General features: G+C 46.3%; 1 protein-coding gene across 2 annotated transcripts in view; it reads right to left on the reverse strand.

The window, feature by feature from the left end:
- Positions 1-10,774: 10,774 nt before the first annotated feature.
- Positions 10,775-18,967, reverse strand: part of ZCCHC8 (zinc finger CCHC-type containing 8) — a 33,445-nt gene continuing 25,252 nt past the window's right edge. For both annotated transcript variants that reach the window (XM_054239038.2, XM_035257974.3), the window contains 3 exons: positions 18,521-18,607; positions 18,160-18,277; positions 10,775-12,157 (listed from right to left, as the gene is read on the reverse strand). In XM_054239038.2, coding sequence (XP_054095013.1) covers positions 11,376-12,157; positions 18,160-18,277; positions 18,521-18,607 — 987 coding nt within the window. In that variant the 3' untranslated portion in view covers positions 10,775-11,375. The remainder of the gene's footprint in view (positions 12,158-18,159; positions 18,278-18,520; positions 18,608-18,967) is intronic.

Below are 18,967 nucleotides of genomic sequence, written 5' to 3' on the forward strand. Positions count from 1 at the left end.
GTCCTGCCCCTGGGCCAGGTGTGGTGACTCACGCCTGTGCGGGCAGGTCATCTGAGGTCAGGAGTTCAAGACCAGCCTGGCCAACATGGTGAAACCCTGTCTCTACTAAAAGTACAAAAATTATATGTAGCGGCTGGAGCCTGTAATCCCAACTACTCCGGAGGCTGAGGCAAGACAATCACTTGAACCTGGGAGGTGGAGGTTGCAGTGAGCTGAGATCACGCCTCTGCATTCCAGCCTGGGCTACAGCGCAAGACTCCAACTAAAAAAAAAATAAAATAAAAAATAAATTCCATGCCTGTAATCCGAGCACGTTGGGAGGCCAAGGTGGGCAGATCATGAGGTCAGGAGATCCAGACCATCCTGGCCAACATGGTGAAACTCCATCTCTCCTAAAATAAATTAGCTGGGTGTGGTGGCACATGCCTGTAGTCCCAGCTACTCAGGAGGCTGAGGCAGGAGAATTGCTTGAACCCAGGAGGCAGAGGTTGCAGTGAGCTGAGATCGTGCCATTGCACTCCATCCTGGGCGACAGAGTGAGATGCCATCTCAAAAAATAAAAATAAATAAATAAATGAATAAATAAAGTCCTGCCCCCAGCACCTTGGAATGTGATCTCAGGAAACAGGATCTTTACAGGAGTAATTGAGTAGGTTAATGAGGTGGGCCTGACTCCAATATGATGGTAATCTTCCAAAAAGGAAGTCTGGGCACAGAGACATGTAGACACAGAAAACAGACACGGTGAAGGGAAAATTCGGAAGGAGGATGGGGTGATGCATCTCTAATCAAATGAACGCCTGCGGACACTGGAAGCTGGGAGAGGAGCATGGAACAGTTTCTCCCCTGGAGACTTCAGAGGGAACAGGGCCCTGCTGACACCTTCGTGTCAGACTTCAGCCCCAGAACTTGAGACAGTATGTTTCTCTTGTTCACACCCACCCAGGTTTTGGTAGCTTGCTATAGCAGCCCTGGGAAACTAATACAAACCACCTACTGTTTTGTTTCTTTGGATTTTTCTTTTTTTTTGAGACGGAGTTTCGCTCTTGTTACCCAGGCTGGAATGCAATGGCGCGTTCTCGGCTCACCGCAACCTCTGCCTCCTGGGTTCAGGCAATTCTCCTGCCTCAGCCTCCCGAGTAGCTGGGATTACAGGCACGCGCCACCGTGCCCAGCTAATTTTTGTATTAGCTGTCTACTAAAGAGACGGGGTTTCACCATGTTGACCAGGATGGTCTCAATCTCTTGACCTTGTGATCCACCCGCCTTGGCCTCCCAAAGTGCTGGGATTACAGGCGTGAGCCACCGCTCCCGGCCCTTTGGATGTTTTTGAGACTGAGTCTTGCACTGTCACCCAGGCTGATGTGCAGTGGCACGATCTCGGCTCACTGTAAACTCCGCCTCCCGGGTTCAAGCGATTCTCCTGCCTCAGCCTCCCAAGTAGCTGGGATTACAGGCGCATGCCACCATGCCTGGCTAATTTGTTGTATTTTTAATAGAGATGGGGTTTCACCCTGTTGGCCAGGATGCTCTTGATCTCTTGACCTTGTGATACACCTGCCTCCACCTCCCAAAGTGCTGGGATTACAGTTGTGAGCCACCATGCCCGGCCTGTTTGTTTTTGAGACAGAGTTTCACTGTCATCGCCCAGGCTGGAGTGCAGTGGCAAAATCTCAGCTCACTACAACCTCTACCTCCTGGGCTCAAGTGATCCTTCTGCCTCAGCCTCCTGAGTAGCTGGGACTACAGGTATATACACCACCGTGCCCAGCTAATTGTTTTGAGTAGAGACAGGGTTTCACCATGTTGACCAGCCTGGTCTCAAACTCCTGACCTTAAGTGATCCACCTGCCTCAGCCTCCCAGTGTGCTGGGATTACAGGCGTGTGCCACTGTGCCCGGCCATGTGTGTGTGTGTGTGTGTGTGTCTGTGTATGTATGTGAGACAAGGTCTTGCCCTGTCACTCAGGCTGGAATGAGATGGCAAAATGAGGGCTCACTGTACCCTCAACCTCCTGGGGTCAAGTAATCCTCCAACTTTAGCCTCCTACCTCCTCAGTAGCTGGGACTACAGGCATGCACCACCACACGTGATTAATGTTATTAATTTTTTTTTTTGAGACAGGGTCTCACTCTGTTGCCCAGGCTGGAGTACAGTAGTGTGATCTTGGCTTACTGAAGTCTTGACCTCCTGGGCTCATGTATGTGCCACCACAGCTGGCTAATCTTTGATTTTTCATAGGGTTTTGCTATGTTGCCCAGGCTGGTCTTGAACTCCTGGGCTCAAGCTATCCTCCTGCCAGGGCCTCCCAAAGTGCTAGGAACACAGGCATGACCCAGCGTGCCTGGTCCAAAGCTCTTTCCTATAGATTGTTCTGATTCATCACACTAGTGTTTCTCACACATGGGAAATCACTGCTACTAAGAATTTGTTCTTGGTTTCTGCTTGAGAAGCACTTCATTTAAAAGTTCCTGGCCGGGCGCGGTGGCTCAAGCCTGTAATCCCAGCACTTCGGGAGGCCAAGGCGGGTGGATCACGAGGTCAAGAGATTGAGACCATCCTGGTCAACATGGTGAAACCCCGTCTCTACTAAAAATACAAAAAATTAGCTGGGCATGGTGGCACATGCCTGTAGTCCCAGCTACTCAGGAGGCTGAGGCAGGAGAATTGCCTGAACCCAGGAAGCGGAGGTTGCGGTGAGCCAAGATCGCACCATTGCACTCCAGCCTGGGTAACAAGAGTGAAACTCCGTCTCAAAAAAAAAAAAGAAGTTCCTTTAGGCCCAAGGTGGGCAGATCACCTGAGGTCAGGAGTTCAAGACCAAATTGGCCAACATGGTGAAACCTTATCTCTACTAAAATACAAAACGTAGCCAGGCACAATGGGTGCCTGTAATCCCAGCTACTCAGGAGGCTGAGACAGGAGAATCACTAGAACCAGGAGATGATGGTTGCAGTGAGCCGAGATTGTGCCACTGCACTCCAGCCTGGTCAGCTGAGTAAGACTCTGTCTCAAAAAAAAAAATTTCTTTAGGCCTAGAGGGTGGCCTAGGTGGTTCATGCCTGTAATCCCAGCACTTGGGAGGCCCAGACAGGTAGATCACCTGAGGTCAGGAGTTTGAGACCATCCTGGCCAACACGATGAAACCCCAACTCTAATAAAAATAAAGAAATTAGGCCAGGTGTGGTGGCTTACACCTGTAATCCCAGCACTTTGGGAGGCCCAGGTGGGTGGACCATGAGATCAGGAATTGAAACCATCCTGGCCAAAGTGGTGAAACCCCATCTCTACTAAAATACAAAAAATTAGGCATGGTGGCGTTCGCCTGTAGTCCCAGCCACTTGGGAGGCTGAGGCAGGGGAATAGCTTAAACCCAGGAGGTAGAGGTTGCAGTGAGCCAAGATGGCACCACTGCATTCCAGCTTGGGTGACAGAGAGAGACTCCGTCTCAAAATAAAATAAAATAAAATAAAAATAAATAAATAAGCAAGCCAGACATGTGGGGGGGCACTTGTAATCCCAACTACTCCAGATGCTGGGGCAGGAGAACAGCTTGAACCGGGGAAGCAGAGGCTGCAGTGAGCCAATCGCGCCACTGCACTCCAGCCTGGGCAACAGAGCAAGACTCGATCTCAAAAAAATAAAAAGAAAAGAAAAGAAATTCCTTTAAGGGCCAGGTGCAGTGGCTTACTCCTGTAATCCTAGTACTTTGGGAGGCCGCGTCAGGTAGTTCGCTTGAGCTCAGAAATTTGAGGCCAGCCTGGGCCACATAGCAAGACCTTGTTTCTACAAAAAAAAAAGTTTTTTTAATTAGCCAGGCATGTTGCCATGCACCTATAGTCCCAGCTACTCAGGAGGGAAGATAGCTTGAGCCCAGGAGTTTGAGGGTGTAGTGAGCCGTGATCACCCAACTGTGCTCCAGCCTGGGCAACAGAGCATGACCCTGTCTCATAAATAAGTAAATAAATAGAAATTGAGCCAGGCATAGTGGCACATGTCAGTAGTCACACCAGGATACTGATGTTGGGGGCGGGGATCCCTTGAGCCCTGGAACTTGAGGCCAGCCTGACAAATACAGCAAGACGCATCTCAAGACCAGGTGGCTCATACCTATAATCCCAGCACTTTGGGAGGCCGAGGCGGGTGGATCATGAGGTCAGGAGTTCAAAATCAGCCTGGTCAGGATGGTGAAAGCTCCTCTCTACTAAAAACTACAAAAAAATTAGCCGGGCGTAATGGCAAGTGACTGTAGTCCCAGCTACTCAGGAGGCTGAGGCAAGAGAATCGCTTGAACCCAGGTGGCAGAGGTTGTAGTGAGCCAAGATCATGCCACTGCACTCAAGCCTGGGCGACAGAGACTCCATCTCAAAAAAAAAAAAAGAGAAAAAAGTTAGCTGGGCGTGGTGGCATGTGCCTTTAGCCCCAGCTCCTTGGGAGGCAGGGCAGGAGGATTGCTGGAGCCTAGGAGTTCGAGGCTACAGTGAGCTATGATCGCATCACTGCACTGAAGCCTGGGCAAGACGCTTTCTCAACAACCATAGCAACAACAACAAAAACGAGTTGGAAGGAATCTCAGCAATCACTGAGTTCAAACTCCTACCTTGAGCACAAATCTATTTAGATGTCAGCCAGTCTCTAAAAGGTAATAAACAAGTAGGCTATTTCAACCTTTCATCTACTCACTTACTCAACAAAACTTTTTTTTTTTGGAGACAGGGTCTTACTCTGACCCAGGCTGAAGTGCAATGGCCAGATCACAGCTCACTGCAGCCTTGACCATCCTCCTATCTTAGCTTTCCAAGCAGCTGGGACCACTGGTGCATGCCACCATGCCAAGCTAATTTTGTTTATTTTTTGTAGAGACAGGTCTGGAACCCTGCTATGTTGCCAAGACTGGTTTCAAACTCCTGGCCTCAACCTATCCGCTTGCCTTGGTATCCAAAGCATTGAGATTACAGTCCTGAGCCACCAAGTCCAGCCCTCCTACTGCAAGGTTCTTAACTGGGGTCCATGGATCTTCTGGACAGAAATCAGGGAAATTTGACATTGACTGTAGGCAAATATTCTGTTCCTCCCACATGCCTGCTATGCCTGTCCTAATCTTTGACTCTCTAAAGTCATGAACCCTATTTGGTTTCAGCTACCCCAGGAGTTCAGGATTCATCCAAATGCTCTAAATAAATACTTAGTAGACAGGGCTAGTACAATGAACAGAGTTGTAACTGGTTTGAAGAACCCAGGATCAGGACTGTGATAGAACAGAGGAAACTTGTTCCAAGCCTGTGAGAAATTTGCCCGAGGTCTGATCCCACAACCTGTTCCAACCCAGTTTCATTTGTCATTATCACTTGTGACTGATGAACTTGCTTCCATCATGGAAAACGTTGAGAACTCACTCTGGCATGAGGTCACCCTACAAAGGAGCACTCTCAGCTGCCTGGGATGTTAGCGTTCAGCAGGGATCACACCCCTTGCCTTTTCAGTAATTCCTCCTATTACAAAATTCCAAATGCAGCACATTGTTGATAGGAAATTTTGTTTAAAAAGTGTATTTCTGGCTGGGCGCGGTGGCTCACACCTGTAATCCCCACACTTTGGGAGGCTGAGATGGGCGGATCACCTGAGGTCAGGAGTTTGAGACCAGCCTGGTCAACATGGCAAAACCCCTGTCTCTTCTAAAAATACAAAAATTAGCCTGGCGTGGTGGCAGGCACCTGTAATCCTGGCTACTCAGGAGGCTGAGGCATGAGAATCTCTTGAACCTGGGAGGCGGAGGTTGCAACGAGCCAACATCGTGCCACTCCACTCCAGCCTGGGTGACAGAGTGAGACTCCTCTGTCTCAAAAAAAAACAAAAAAGAATTCAGGCGAGTCCATAAAGTGAAAGTCAGTTTATTAGGAAAGTAAAGGAATAAAAGAAGGGCCACTCCATAGGCAGAGCAGCCCCAGGGCTGATGGTTGCCCATTTTTAAGGTTATTTCTTGGTGATACAATGGGTGGATTTTTCTTGCCTCTCCTTTTTAGACTATACAGGGTAACTTCCTGATGTCGCCATGGCTTTTGTAAACTGTAGTTTTACAAAAATGTAGCAGTGAGGACAACCAGAGGTCACTCTCCGGACCATCTTGGTTTTGGCGGGTTTTAACCGGCTACTTTGCTGCAACCTGTTTTATCAGCAAGGTCTTTAGGACGTGTATCTTGTGCTGACCTCCTATCGCATCCTGTGACTTAGAATGCCTATCCATCTAGAAATGCAGCCCAGTAGGTCTCAGCCTCATTTTACTCAGCCTCTATACAAGATGGAGTCACTCTGGTTTAAACGCCTCTGACACAAGCAACTTGGGTACTGAAAGTTGTTACAACACCTTTGCTGGTTTTGCCTGCTAATGATAATCTACAAAATTCTAAAGATTTACCTAGAGAGAAAAAAAGGAAAAAACCACAATTCAAGACAGAAGAGCAAAATGATTCCAGCAGAGAACTTGAAGGGTAAAATCAACCAGGAGGAAGCTTCATTTTAGTAGAGAGTCAACGGTATTTCCACCATATAAGGAGTGACCTTTTGAAAAAAGAACAAGGTCATTTTGTACTTTAGTAAGGGCAGTTCCTTCTTGCCACTTACCTGCTTCCATGAGACAATAAACAGCTGGGCTTGTTTTAGCAACCAGCATTGCAATTCACATTCCCTTTAATTCAAGGCAAAGATTAGAGAGAGATCCCCACCCCTGCTGCAAGTCAGTCTGGAAGGACAAGTGTTTGGTTCTTACCTCATCTACCCACACCTGGAGACCTGTCACAGCACGGGCAAGCTGAAACAGTAACTTCTTCCTCCACCCAGCAACCTTGCAATACTCCAAAACAGCAAAACTTTTTTTTTTTTTTTTTTTTTTCTGAGACAGAGTCTTGTTCTGTTGTCCAGACTGGAGTGCAGTGGTGCCATCTCAGTTCACTGCAGCCTCCTGGGTTCAAGCGATTCTCCTGTCTCAGCCTCCTGAGTAGCTAAGATTACAGGCACATGCCACCACGCCCAGCTAACTTCTGTATTTTTAGTAGAGATGGGGTTTCACCATCTCTGGTCTCAAACTCCTGACCTCATGATCCGCCCACCTCGGCCTCCCAAAGTGATGGGATTACAGGTGTGAGCCACCTCGCTCAGCCTAAACAATACCTTTTCAAAATGGGGCACCCGCTCGAGGAAACGACTTCCTGCTTTATGCCCTCCCTCCCATAAATGGCGTCTCTTCAATTCACTCAGACTTCTGCTTTAGGAATTATCTTCTTAAAACACCACTTAGAGAGTCAGGAACGGACGGTGACTCATACTTTAACTCTGCCTCCCCAAGTGCTCCCAAATCCCAGCACTTTGCGGGGCAGAGGCAGGCGGATCATGAGGTCAGGAGTTTGAGACCAGCCTGGCCAATATGGCGAAAACCCCATCTCTATAAAAATATGAAAAGTAGCTGGGCGTGGTGGCAGGCGCCTGTAGTCCCAGCTACTCAGGAGGCTGAGGCAGGAGAATTGCTTGAACCCAGGAGGCAGAGGCTGCAGTGAGCTGAGATCCTGCCTGGGTGACAGAGCAAGACTCCATCTCAAAGAAACAAAAAAACAACAAAAAAACACCACTTTTAGGAGGACACGCTTCACTGAAAGATCTTTAACAGACCACAGAGCAAAGCAATCCAGAGTTCTGTTTATTTATTTATTTATTTTTAAAATAAAGACGGGGTTTCACCATGTTGGTCAGGCTGGTCTTCAACTCCCGACTTCAGGTGATCCGCCCACCTTGGCCTCCAAAGTGCTTGGATTACAGGCGTGAGCCACCACGCCCAGCCACAATCCAGAGTTCTTAGCATCAATGAATACGCCACTCTTAATTGAAGTCTTTTTCACCATTCTGCATTTCTTGCATGTTCCTGCTTCTGCTTTACTCATTGTTTTCTCTAGAGTTCAACGTGCATTTTTGTCTATGATTCCGCCTACCTTCGCTTTAAGGATTAGTGCAACGGTTATCTGTTTCCAGAATCTTCAAATTCCCTCCAAATGAATACTAAATCCAGTGGTCCTGAGAATTTGAAGTCAGTCCTCCATAAGTGATTCTATCACCACAAACGGCCCAAGTACCCTGCCTTCCTCCCGTGGCCGCCAGCTGAATTGTGTTGTAATTGGGAGAAAACCCTCCATTTTCTCCCAGTACTGTATAAGCTCCTTAAAAGCAGATTCCAGCACTTTTTTTTTTTTCTGAGACAGAGTCTCACTCTATCACCCAGGCTGCACTGCAGTGGCGTGATGTCGGCTCACTGCAGCCTCCACCTCCCGGGTTAAAGTGATTCTCCTGCCTCAGTCTCCTGAGTAGCTGGGATTACAGGCATGCACCACCATATCCAGCTAATTTTTGGTAGAGATGGGGTTTCGCCATGTTGGCCAGGCTGGTCTCAAACCCCTGGCCTCAAGTGATATGCCTGGCTTGGCTTCCCAAAGTGCTGAGATTATAGGCATGAACCACCATGTTGGGCCACAGTATTTTTTTAAATACCGCAAAGCACATTGAGGAACACTTAACACAAGTATGTCCTCAATAAGTAACTGAACAGGCTGAGTGTAGTGGCTCACACCTGTAATCCCAGCTACTCTGGAGGTTGAGGCACAAGAATCTTTGATCCTAGGTGACAGATCGAGACCCTATCCCTCCTCCCCTCCCAAAAAAAGAACAAATGAAGAAATAGCCCATTTTTTGAGAATCAGTGCTTTTATAGAGCTTTTGACAAGGAGGCAGTACAGCGGTTAAGAACATGAATATGGGGGTCAGAGAGACACGGATTTAAATTTACTAGGCTGCCTAACAGCTGTGTGTTTTAGGTATGTGTGTATTTAGCTGTACTTTCTCTAAACAACGAGGTTAACAATACCTACCAATATGGTGATTGTGAAAATGAGGTAATGAGCAAAAATATCTTAACGTGATGTATGGTATATGGCAAAGAGATAACTATTAAGATACCTTTGGTATTCACAAGTGACTCTACTAATGCAGTGTTTCTTAAAGGGACATTTAAACAACTACTGCTGGGCCGGGCATGGTGGTTTACGCCTGTAATCCCAGCACTTTGGGAGGCCGAGGCGGGTGGATCACGAGGTCAAGAGATCGAGACCATCCTGGTCAACATGGTGAAACCCCGTCTCTATTAAAAATACAAAAAATTAGCTGGGCATGGTGGCACGTGCCTGTAATCCCAGCTACTCAGGAGGCTGAGGCAGGAGAATTGCCTGAACCCAGGAGGCGGAGGTTGCGGTGAGCCGAGATCGCGCCATTGCACTCCAGCCTGGGTAACAAGAAACTCTGTCTCAAAAAAACAAAACAAAACAACTACTGCTCTGATTTAGGGAATAGCCAAGCTTTAGTTGAACACTGGCCTCTCAAGAACCACTTCTGGAATGTCGACAAGTTCCTTTAACCTCTCTCTGCCTCCCTTTCCTTATTTCCAAGGGGTGATAATTATTTGCCTGACAGAAATGCTGAGCAAGATCAAGTCAAAAATACTATGTCAACAACTGCAAAGGATTGCTTTTATTAAACTCAGAGGGGAAAAAGCCGGAAGTATTTTAAATTTTATTCTTTTCTAGCACATTCTGTGAGGGCTTTAAAAATAAATTTCTCTTTATAATTTTCCTTTCCTTTATTCTTTACAGAACAGTAAATCTGATTACTCAAGTTCTCAAAAATGAAAACTATACTGGAATGTTTCTATTTTGCTCCCCCTGTTGGCCTGAGAGCGGGATAACACTGCCTGAGACTATCAATTCAAGATGATATAAACATTTATTTTCATGGACTTGACTGATATAAAGATGTAATGGCATTCCATAGAAAGACCTAAACCACAGTTTCAGCTCTATCTTATATAGATACCCGACAATTGAAAGCAATATATATATATATTTTTTGAGATGGAGTTTCGCTCTTGTTACCCAGGCTGGAGTGCAATGGCGTGATCTCGCAATCTCCGCCTTCTGGGTTCAGACAATTCTCCTGCCTCAGCCTCCCGAGTAGCTGGGATTACAGGCACGCGCCACCATGCCCAGCTAATTTTTTGTATTTTTAGTAGAGACGGGGTTTTCACCATGTTGACCAGGATGGTCTTGATCTCTTGACCTCGTGATCCACCCGCCTCGGCCTCCCAAAGTGCTGGGATTACAGGCTTGAGCCACCGCACCCGGCCAGCAATATGTTTATCTAATTTTTAACTATTAGGGTTCAAATCTAGAAAATTATTTTTATACAAAGGCTAGCTGCATGACATTCATTCTTTCAAAATAATTACTTTTCAAAGATTCTGTTGTTCTGTATTTAAGGCTGAAATCCACTGAAAGCACCCAAATTTGCAATTTTTGCAACAACTTACTTTTTTTTGAGATGGAGTTTCCCTCTTGTTGCCCAGGCTGGAGTGTAATGGCGTGATGCCGGCTCACTACAACCTCCACCTCCCAAGTTCAAGCGATTCTCCTGTCTTAGCCTCCCGAGTAGCTGGGATTACAGGAATGCACCACCACACCCAGCTAATTTTTGTATTTTTAGTAGAAACGGGGTTTCACCATCTTGGCCAGACTGGTCTTGATCTTCTGACCTCAGGTGATCCTGCCGCTATGCCCTCCCAAAGTGCTAGGATTATAAACATGAGCCACTGTGCCTGGCCAACGATTTACTTTTAAACTTAAAAGTTATTACATATACTAATTTACCTGTAAACCACTTTTTTTGTATTCAAAGTCTTAGATTATGTCTATGAAAACTAATTTATTAAACCTCTGTACACAAAGATGAACATACCTGTAGAGCAAGCATAGATGAAGCATGAAGTTACAAAAAAGTAAAAGTATTACTAAAACTGATACATGTAAATCACTTATAAAAATACCCCAAATGGGATAAAGCTGCTCATCCCTGATTTTTCTCATTTGGTTGTTGGAGTTGAAATATGAATTTAAAATGGTAGATTTTTTTCTTTTAAAAAGTGATATATTAAACTTATATACAGGATAATTAGCAAAATGTAGAAAGGGAAAACAATGTACAAAAGACAGATAAAAACCATCAATCTCAACAGACAGTCACAATCCAAAAATAGTATAAACCTTAACAAACTACGTCTAATCCAGGTCATATTCACATCTCCCCCCAGTTTTTGTCAGCGAGAATAAAATATAGTAAACTAGTGAGCTCAGTCTTTCTATTCTTTAAAATAGATTTGACGCTGGAACACAAACCTTGGATAGATTTTTAAACATGGGAGGAACAAACAGGAAAACAATTTTATCTATCCATTTAATAGTACTAATGGAACCAAGTTATTAAATAGCTCTTGGTACTAAGTCAGGCCATTATTCAGAGGCCTTTTTGTTTTTCTGCTGGTTTCTGGGTGAGTTCTTTAACAAGCTTCTTATCTTGAGGTACATTCCAGTAGATTCTGCCATATTCTCAAATTCAAATGGCGTGATTCCAGTTGCAAATTTGCTCATGTCAGGTATTGGGCTATGCATTTTCGTGGCCACTGAAGGACTGGTGTCTGCAGGAAAGAGCTTCCGGCTGCCCCCATTGCTGATATCACAGTTTGGTATGGCACTGCCATTATCAATACAGGCACCTTCAGCATTTACTGGAGCCAGCTCTGCCTTTTCCTTCTGACAAAGTGATGTTACCTCAGAATCTGGGCTGGAGGCATGTCCACCTTCTGATTTCTTTGTAAAAATGTCTGGCACCTCAGGCTCATCCAGCGCCTGCTTTTCAGATGTTTTTCCTTCTGGGACAGGGAGGTCTAGCTCATTTGGACAAGGGGAAGAGGCAACGGAATTCCCAGTTAAAGGTGTGTCCACAGGAATGTCAGAGTCGCTGTTTATGCTCTCGGCCTGCTCGAGAGCCGCCCAGATCCGCCTCTGCTGTTCTTCAAGTTCTTCTAGAGTCAGGGCGTCCTCATCCACAGCTGCAGATGCTGTTCTGGTCTGGGGTGAGTCACTGGGAGTCAGTGGTGGGGTGCCCTTGGGGAGAGGAGGGGTGAAGACGGGCGGAGGAGTTCCCCGAGGGAGTGGAGGAGGAATGTCAGGAGGTAATGGTGGTTGAAACTGAAAACTTTCGAAGCTCTGAGAACCATGTGGTACCTCCACATCTGAAGTAAGAAAATTAAGAGATACTTTAGAACTTGTAAATCGCATTTGTTTTACTAAAATGTGTTATTTAAACTCCGGTGTATCCAGAAATTCAATGGCCAAAAGTAACTGGCTTAAGAGAAGGAAAATTCTGGATTCTCAGGTGCCAGGACCATCACCTGGTGCCCTTAGTTACCTGAAAAGATCTACAGGCAGAGCTGTCAGGATCTTCTGGTGCTGAAACTTTAGCCATACCCCTTGAGAGATCTGTTTCTGTGCTGTGTGCATTATTTTAGATTGAGGAAATATGAGCAATTGTATGGAGACTACAGAATTTCAAGGTCGTGCGCTCTACCTAGAAATTCATGGCAGAATGCAGTAGGAAATTTGATTGGAGGTGCAGGCTGGCTACTGAGTGGGTGGAAGGCTAATGGGGAAGAAGTAAGGGGCAAGGCAGGAGTACGCCTTGGGTTATTTCCCAACTTTTTTTTTTTTTTTTTGAGATGAAGTCTCGCTGTCCCCCAGGCTGGAGTGCAGTGGCACTCACTGCAAGCTCTGCCTCCTGGATTCAAGTGATTCTCCTGCCTCAGCCTCAGAAGTAGCTGGGACTATAGGCCCGTGCTACCACACCTGGCTCATTTTTTCTATTTTTAGTAGAGATGGGGTTTCACCGTGTTAGCCAGGACGGTCTGGATCTCCTGAACTCATAATTCGCCCTCCTTGGCCTTCTAAAGTGCTGGGATTATAGGTACAAGCCACTGTGCCCAGACCTTTTTTTTTTTTTTTTTGAGACAGTTTTGCTCTGTTGCCTAGGATGGAGTACAGTGGCACAATCTCGGCTCACTGCATCCTCTGCCTCCCAGGTTCAAGCAATTCTTCTGCCTCAGCCTCCTGAGTAGCTGGGATCACAGTCATACATCACCACGCCCGGCTAATTTTTATATTTTTAGTAGAGAAGAGGTTTCATCATGTTGGCCAGGCTGGTCCTGAACTCCTGACCTCAGGTGATCCACCTGCCTTGGCCTCCCAAAGTGCTGGGATTGTAGGTATGAGCCACTGTGCCCAGCCTTATTTCCCAATTCTTATCTCTAATCTAGACTGCTCACTTTAACTGCAGGTTCACGTATCTAACTGCCCACTGACCATCATCACCCATAGGTTCCACAGATACAACCTATCGAAAACAAAAGATCTCTTCCTAAAATGTGGACTATTCTCCCATCTGCTGTTGTCACTAATGGCACCACCAGGGGTATCTGCTTGTCACCTGGGAGTACTCTTTCCTTCCACCCATCCCTAGGTGTTTGGCTCTCTGGGGAGCATGCTCTCCTGTTGGCTGCCACAGCCACAACCTTGCTTTAGGTCCATTACCATTTGCCAGGAACATGAGAGTCACCCTGATCTCTCGATTCATCTTCCTTGTGTCTGTCCTCCAAACCGCTGCCAGATCCATCTTTTTTCTTTTCTTTTTTTTGAGATGAAGTCTTGCTCTGTTGCCCAGGCTCGAATGCAGTGGCGCAATCTCAGCTCACTGCAATCTCCAACCCTTGGGTTCAAGTGATTCTCCTGCCTCAGCCTCCTAAGTAGCTGGGATTACAGGCAACTGCCACCACACCCAGCTAATTTTTTTTCTGTATTTTTAGTAGAGATGGGGTTTCACCATCTTGACTGGGCTGGTCTTGATGTGATCCACTCACCTTGGCCTCCCAAAGTGCTGGGATTACAGGTGTGAGCCACCACCACATCCGGCCCAGATTCATCTTTCTACAACAAAAGTCTGGCCGTATACCCTTCTCATCTCTATTGGAATCCCTTCAGTGCCTGCCCAGATCCCACAGGAGGAAGTCCAATCTTCCTCCAAGGCCCTCTAGGATACAATTTCCCTACTTCCATCACGTCACCTCCTACTGTCTGGCTCAAACTCCAGCTGCCACCCTGCTGCTGACCTAATGTGCCGTGAAGTTTCATGATCCTGCATTTGCACTTCCCACTGTCTCAAATGCCCTCATCCACCTCGTCTCCTTGGTAAATCCCTGCATTCATCCCTCAAAATGCAGTTCAAAGTTACCCTATAACTTCACTCAGCACAGATGCTCAGTTTTTCCTCTCTGCCACCATTACAGTCTGGAACCTGCTCTGTGGCAGCAATATGTAATACTTTTGTTCTGTACCTATCACTCTTGGCCACCACATTTATATGAAAATGATGTTGACCCATCTGCAATCCCGAGGTGAGATGACAGTGAGAGCTGGGGCAGCAATGCTATCTTTTTTTTTTTGATGGTTTGTTCATTCTTTTATTTATTTATTTAGATAAAGATGGGGTCTCACCATGTTGGTCAGGCTGGTCTTGAACTCCTGACCTCAGGTAATTCACCTGCCTTGGCCTCCAAAGTGCTTGGATTACAGGCGTGAGCCACCATGCCCAGCCAGTTTGTTCATTCTTAAACAGCGACTCCATATTCACTGAGAACCAACAGTGTGTGGGCATCCATGGGACCACTGATATAGCCCCTTTTTATTTATCTCTGGACAGCCATTTGAAGCAATGGGAATGAGAGATTTGAACCCGGAATAATTTCAGGAGCTTTAAATCCGGTAAAGGTTGGGTTGTTTCTTTTCATCCAAAAGTTAGCCGCTGTTGCCAAACTGGGGAACATTCTTGGCGCAATCTCCAGCATTGCTGAATGGCGAAGAGCTCCCGCCCACTCAAAGAATTCACCCATTCTGTCTCTCGCAGCCTTAAGTCTTCTCTTGAACTCGGTGATATCAGATATGACAGATGGTAACTTCATTGTTTCATCCATGCACTGCTCGAGATAGGCTTGAATGATATATACAGTAGTCATCTGAGCCTTCGTTGCCACTAATTTCACCTGATAGAGGAGCTCCTTTCCAGGGGATTTGAATTTTGTGAACAAGAATGTAAACACAAATTCTCCGGCCCATTCATGACTACTGATCCAGTCAATGGCAGGGCCGGCACTGTAACCAACCAGATCTGCACTTTCACTATCAGGTGCTCGGCCAAGTGCGGCCATCATTGCACAGAATCTTCTGGATCAGGATACTGCCTGACTTTATTTTGTCACTTGACCCAACCACTATACCAATCAACAGATGACAGCAATGATGGAGAACAGAGCCATCTCTACTCTGGTTAGGGTAACCCCCTCTTTCACGGATTTCTTGTGGAGCGTGAGGGTATACATTTGCTTTCCCTCCATTGTGATTCCACTTTTTTCTTCCACTCCAACTGCTTTGAATCCTTCATGCATCCCTTCAAAGAGCGCAGAAACATAAGACTCGGCATGACTGGATGGAAGAGCTGACGAAAGCTTGGATTCACAAATGATTTTGTGTTTTCTTTGATTTATTTAACGTGTCTGATACCTGGGTGAAGCTCCGCAGAATCTGAAGGAAATTGCCACACATTTCCATTGAGATGCTGTGGCATATTCTCGGCTGAAATCTCCATCAGGGCTTGAGAGAGCTCCATTGCAGCTGATCAGTTTGAGTTGGTTCCTTTTTTTCTTTTTTTTGTGAGATGGAGTTTCGCTCTTATTGCCCAGGCTGGAGTGCAATGGAATGATCTCAGCTCACTGCAACTCCCGCATCCCAGGTTCAAGCAGTTCTCCTGCCTCAGCCTCCTGAGTAGCTGGGATTACAGGAATATTCCACCACGCCCAGCTAGTTTTTTATTTTTAGTAGCTATGGGGTTTCTCCATGTTGGTCAAGCTGGTCTCGAACACCCAACCTCAGGTGATCTGTCCACCTCAGCCTCCCAAAGTGCAGGGATTACATGCGTGAGCCACCATGCCCAGCATAATGCTATCTTATTAAGGTTTCTGTCCTCAGGGTCTAGCAGGGAGTCTGAAATTTACAGGTAATAATATTTGTGAAAAGAATAACACACTCTCACTCAGAAGTCAACTCACAGGTCAGGTGTGGTGGCTCATGCCTGTAATCCCAGCACTTTGGAAGGCCGAAGTCTGTGGATCATGAGGTCAAGAGATTGAAACCGGCCGGGCGCGGTGGCTCACGCCTGTAATCCCAGCACTTTGGGAGGCCGAGGCGGGTGGATCACGAGGTCAAGAGATCGAGACCATCCTGGTCAACATGGTGAAACCCCGTCGCTACTAAAAATACAAAAAAAATTAGCTGGGCATGGTGGCATGTGCCTGTAATCCCAGCTACTCAGGAGGCTGAGACAGGAGAATTGCCTGAACCCAGGAGGCGGAGGTTGTGGTGAGCCGAGATGGCACCATTGCACTCCAGCCTGGGTAACAAGACCGAAACTCCGTCTCAAAAAAAAAAAGAGATTGAAACCATCCTTGCTAACATGGTAAAACCTCATTACTACTAAAAATGCAAAAATTAGCTTAGTGTGGTGGCATGTACCCTGTAGTCCCAGCTTCTAGGGAGGCTGATGCAGGAGAATCACTCGAACCTGGGAGGCAGAGGTTGCAGTGAGCCGAGATGGTGCCACTGAGCCAAGATGATGCCACTGAGCTCCAGCCTACCAGCAGAGTAAGACTCCGTCTCCAAAAAACAAAAAGTCAACTCACAGCCCAGCATGGTGGTTCATGCCAGTACACTAGGAGGCTGAGGCAGGCAGACTGCTTAAACTCAGGAGTTCAAGATCAGCCTGGGCAACAAAGACCCTGGTCCCTACAAAACATACAAAAATTATCTGGGTGTGGTGATGCATGTCTATAGTCCCAGCTACATGGGAGGCTGAGGTGGGAGGATTGCGTGATCCCAGGAGTCTGAGGCTGCAGTGAGCCATGATCACACCACTGCATTCCAGCCTGGGCAACCAAGCCAGACCCGGTGTCAAAAAAAAAAAGAGGGCCGGGCAAAGTGGCTCAAGCCTGTTGCGGTGAGCTGAGATCACGCCATTGCACTCCAGCCTGAGTAACAAGAGAGGAAACTCCATCTCAAAAAAAAAAAAAAAGAAAAGAAAAAAAAGAAGAAGAAAGAGCCCCTAGCACAAAGCTGAACATGCCTACACAGAAGTGTGTGGCCCTGGTGACAGGGGTGCCACCACCACAAATCCCAACTTCAAAAAACAACAATGCCTCAAATGATCAACAAGGATAATTTGCTTTCTTCCACAGGATTGGAAGTGCGTGAGACCCAAATTCACTTCTTTCAAGGCTATTTCATCTGACTAAAAATATAAAAATTAGCTGGGCGTGGTGGTGCATGTCTATAGTCCAACTACTTGGGATGCTGAGGCAGGAGAATCACTTGAACCCAGGACGCAGAAGTTGCAGTGGGTCAAGATCACGCCACTGCACTCCAGCTTGGGTGACAGAGAAGGACTCTGACTCAAAAAAAAAAGAAAAAAAAAAAGCTAGAGAAGTCTCAGAGAACCAGCCCTTTCTCCTATTTTATGTTTTGGGAAAGTAGATTTTCCTTAAGGCCTCTCTTTCTTGGGTGGGGAAGTAACGTACTGGATTAGTACTATTGGAAAGAATAACTGGGGAAGCTTGGCCCAGCTCTGCTCTTCTTCCTCTTGGGACCAAGCTGCTAGAAGGGCACACACTTTCCACTGCTTGTCTCAGAGGGCTGAACCGATCAAAGGGGCCTGTCTGGATGCAGCACTGTTGGGACTGGGTGGGGCTGTTAATTCAGGAATGGGCCAGGCACTGTGGCTCGAACCTGTAATCTCAGCACTTAGGGAAGCAGAGGCAAGAAGACTGTTTGAGCCTGGGAGTTTGAGATCTGCCTGGGCAACACAGTGAGACCCCATTCTACACAAAAAAAGGAAAAAAAAAATGGAACTCCTTTAATTCAGGAATGCAGCCAGCTGGCCCGCCTGGCTCTCACACCAAGCTCTGGCTTTCAATTAAGCTTTTATCAGTGATAGCGGTGATGCTCTGATCTCCAAGAATAAAACAAAGATTTACTCTTTAGTCAGTGCTCACAAAGGAGCTTCCCCTTTCTTATGGAACTCAGGAGCATACAAATGTGTCCTAGCTTCTGGATGAAGTCAAAGCCACATGATGAAACTCACCTGAATCGAGCTCCATGTCGGCAGGGGAGCCTGCTGAGTTGCTTTCCTTCTTCTGCTTCTTTGGACTACCCGGGCTAGAGTGAGATGAAGACCTTTTGCTGCCAGACTTCACACCTGCCTAAAGAAGCAACCAAACAAAACACAAGTTAGGTGAGGCAGAAAATGAATTAAACTCCATCCCTTCACTTAAAATTATGTAGAAAAACAACCTGGAGCTAAGTATATGTAACTGGTAAATTTCGCCACTGTTTTCCTTTTGGTTAGTCAGATGACGAAGCAAGCAAAGGCTATAAGACACTAATAAATTACAAAATCTCTTGGATACAACATTTTATAGACCATACCCTTAAAATCTATTTACCGCTTGGAAGTTAGAAGTAAGGTAATTGGCAAACACATCCTTCTGTTGACATGCCTGCATTGGTATGGAACCAAACATCCTCCATTCCTAATGATGAAAAGGAAAAAAAAAAACACATGTGTTTGAAAAATGTCATGTTTTCAGATTTTGCTCAAAGGAGGTATAGTGGAGATCTCAAAATTTCATTTTTCCTTCTTATGTGACTTTTCCTTTATTGAAATTTAAGGAAAATAATGATGTGTTAAAGGAAAAATAAACCTGCCTGCAAAATAATCAAGACTGAATAGTAAAAGACTACTTGACACAATCACTTGTCCAAAAAGGTTCTACATACTGCAAGCAGAAGATGTAGGCCGGAACAACTGCTCTGGGGCCTCCCAGGCTCCAGTCTCTCTCCCATCAAGCACTGGCACTGCTAACAGGGCCCACTTCTCCTAACACACTTAC

This window comes from Callithrix jacchus, chromosome 9 (genome assembly GCF_049354715.1).
Source record: "Callithrix jacchus isolate 240 chromosome 9, calJac240_pri, whole genome shotgun sequence".
Classification (NCBI taxonomy): domain Eukaryota; kingdom Metazoa; phylum Chordata; class Mammalia; order Primates; family Cebidae; genus Callithrix; species Callithrix jacchus.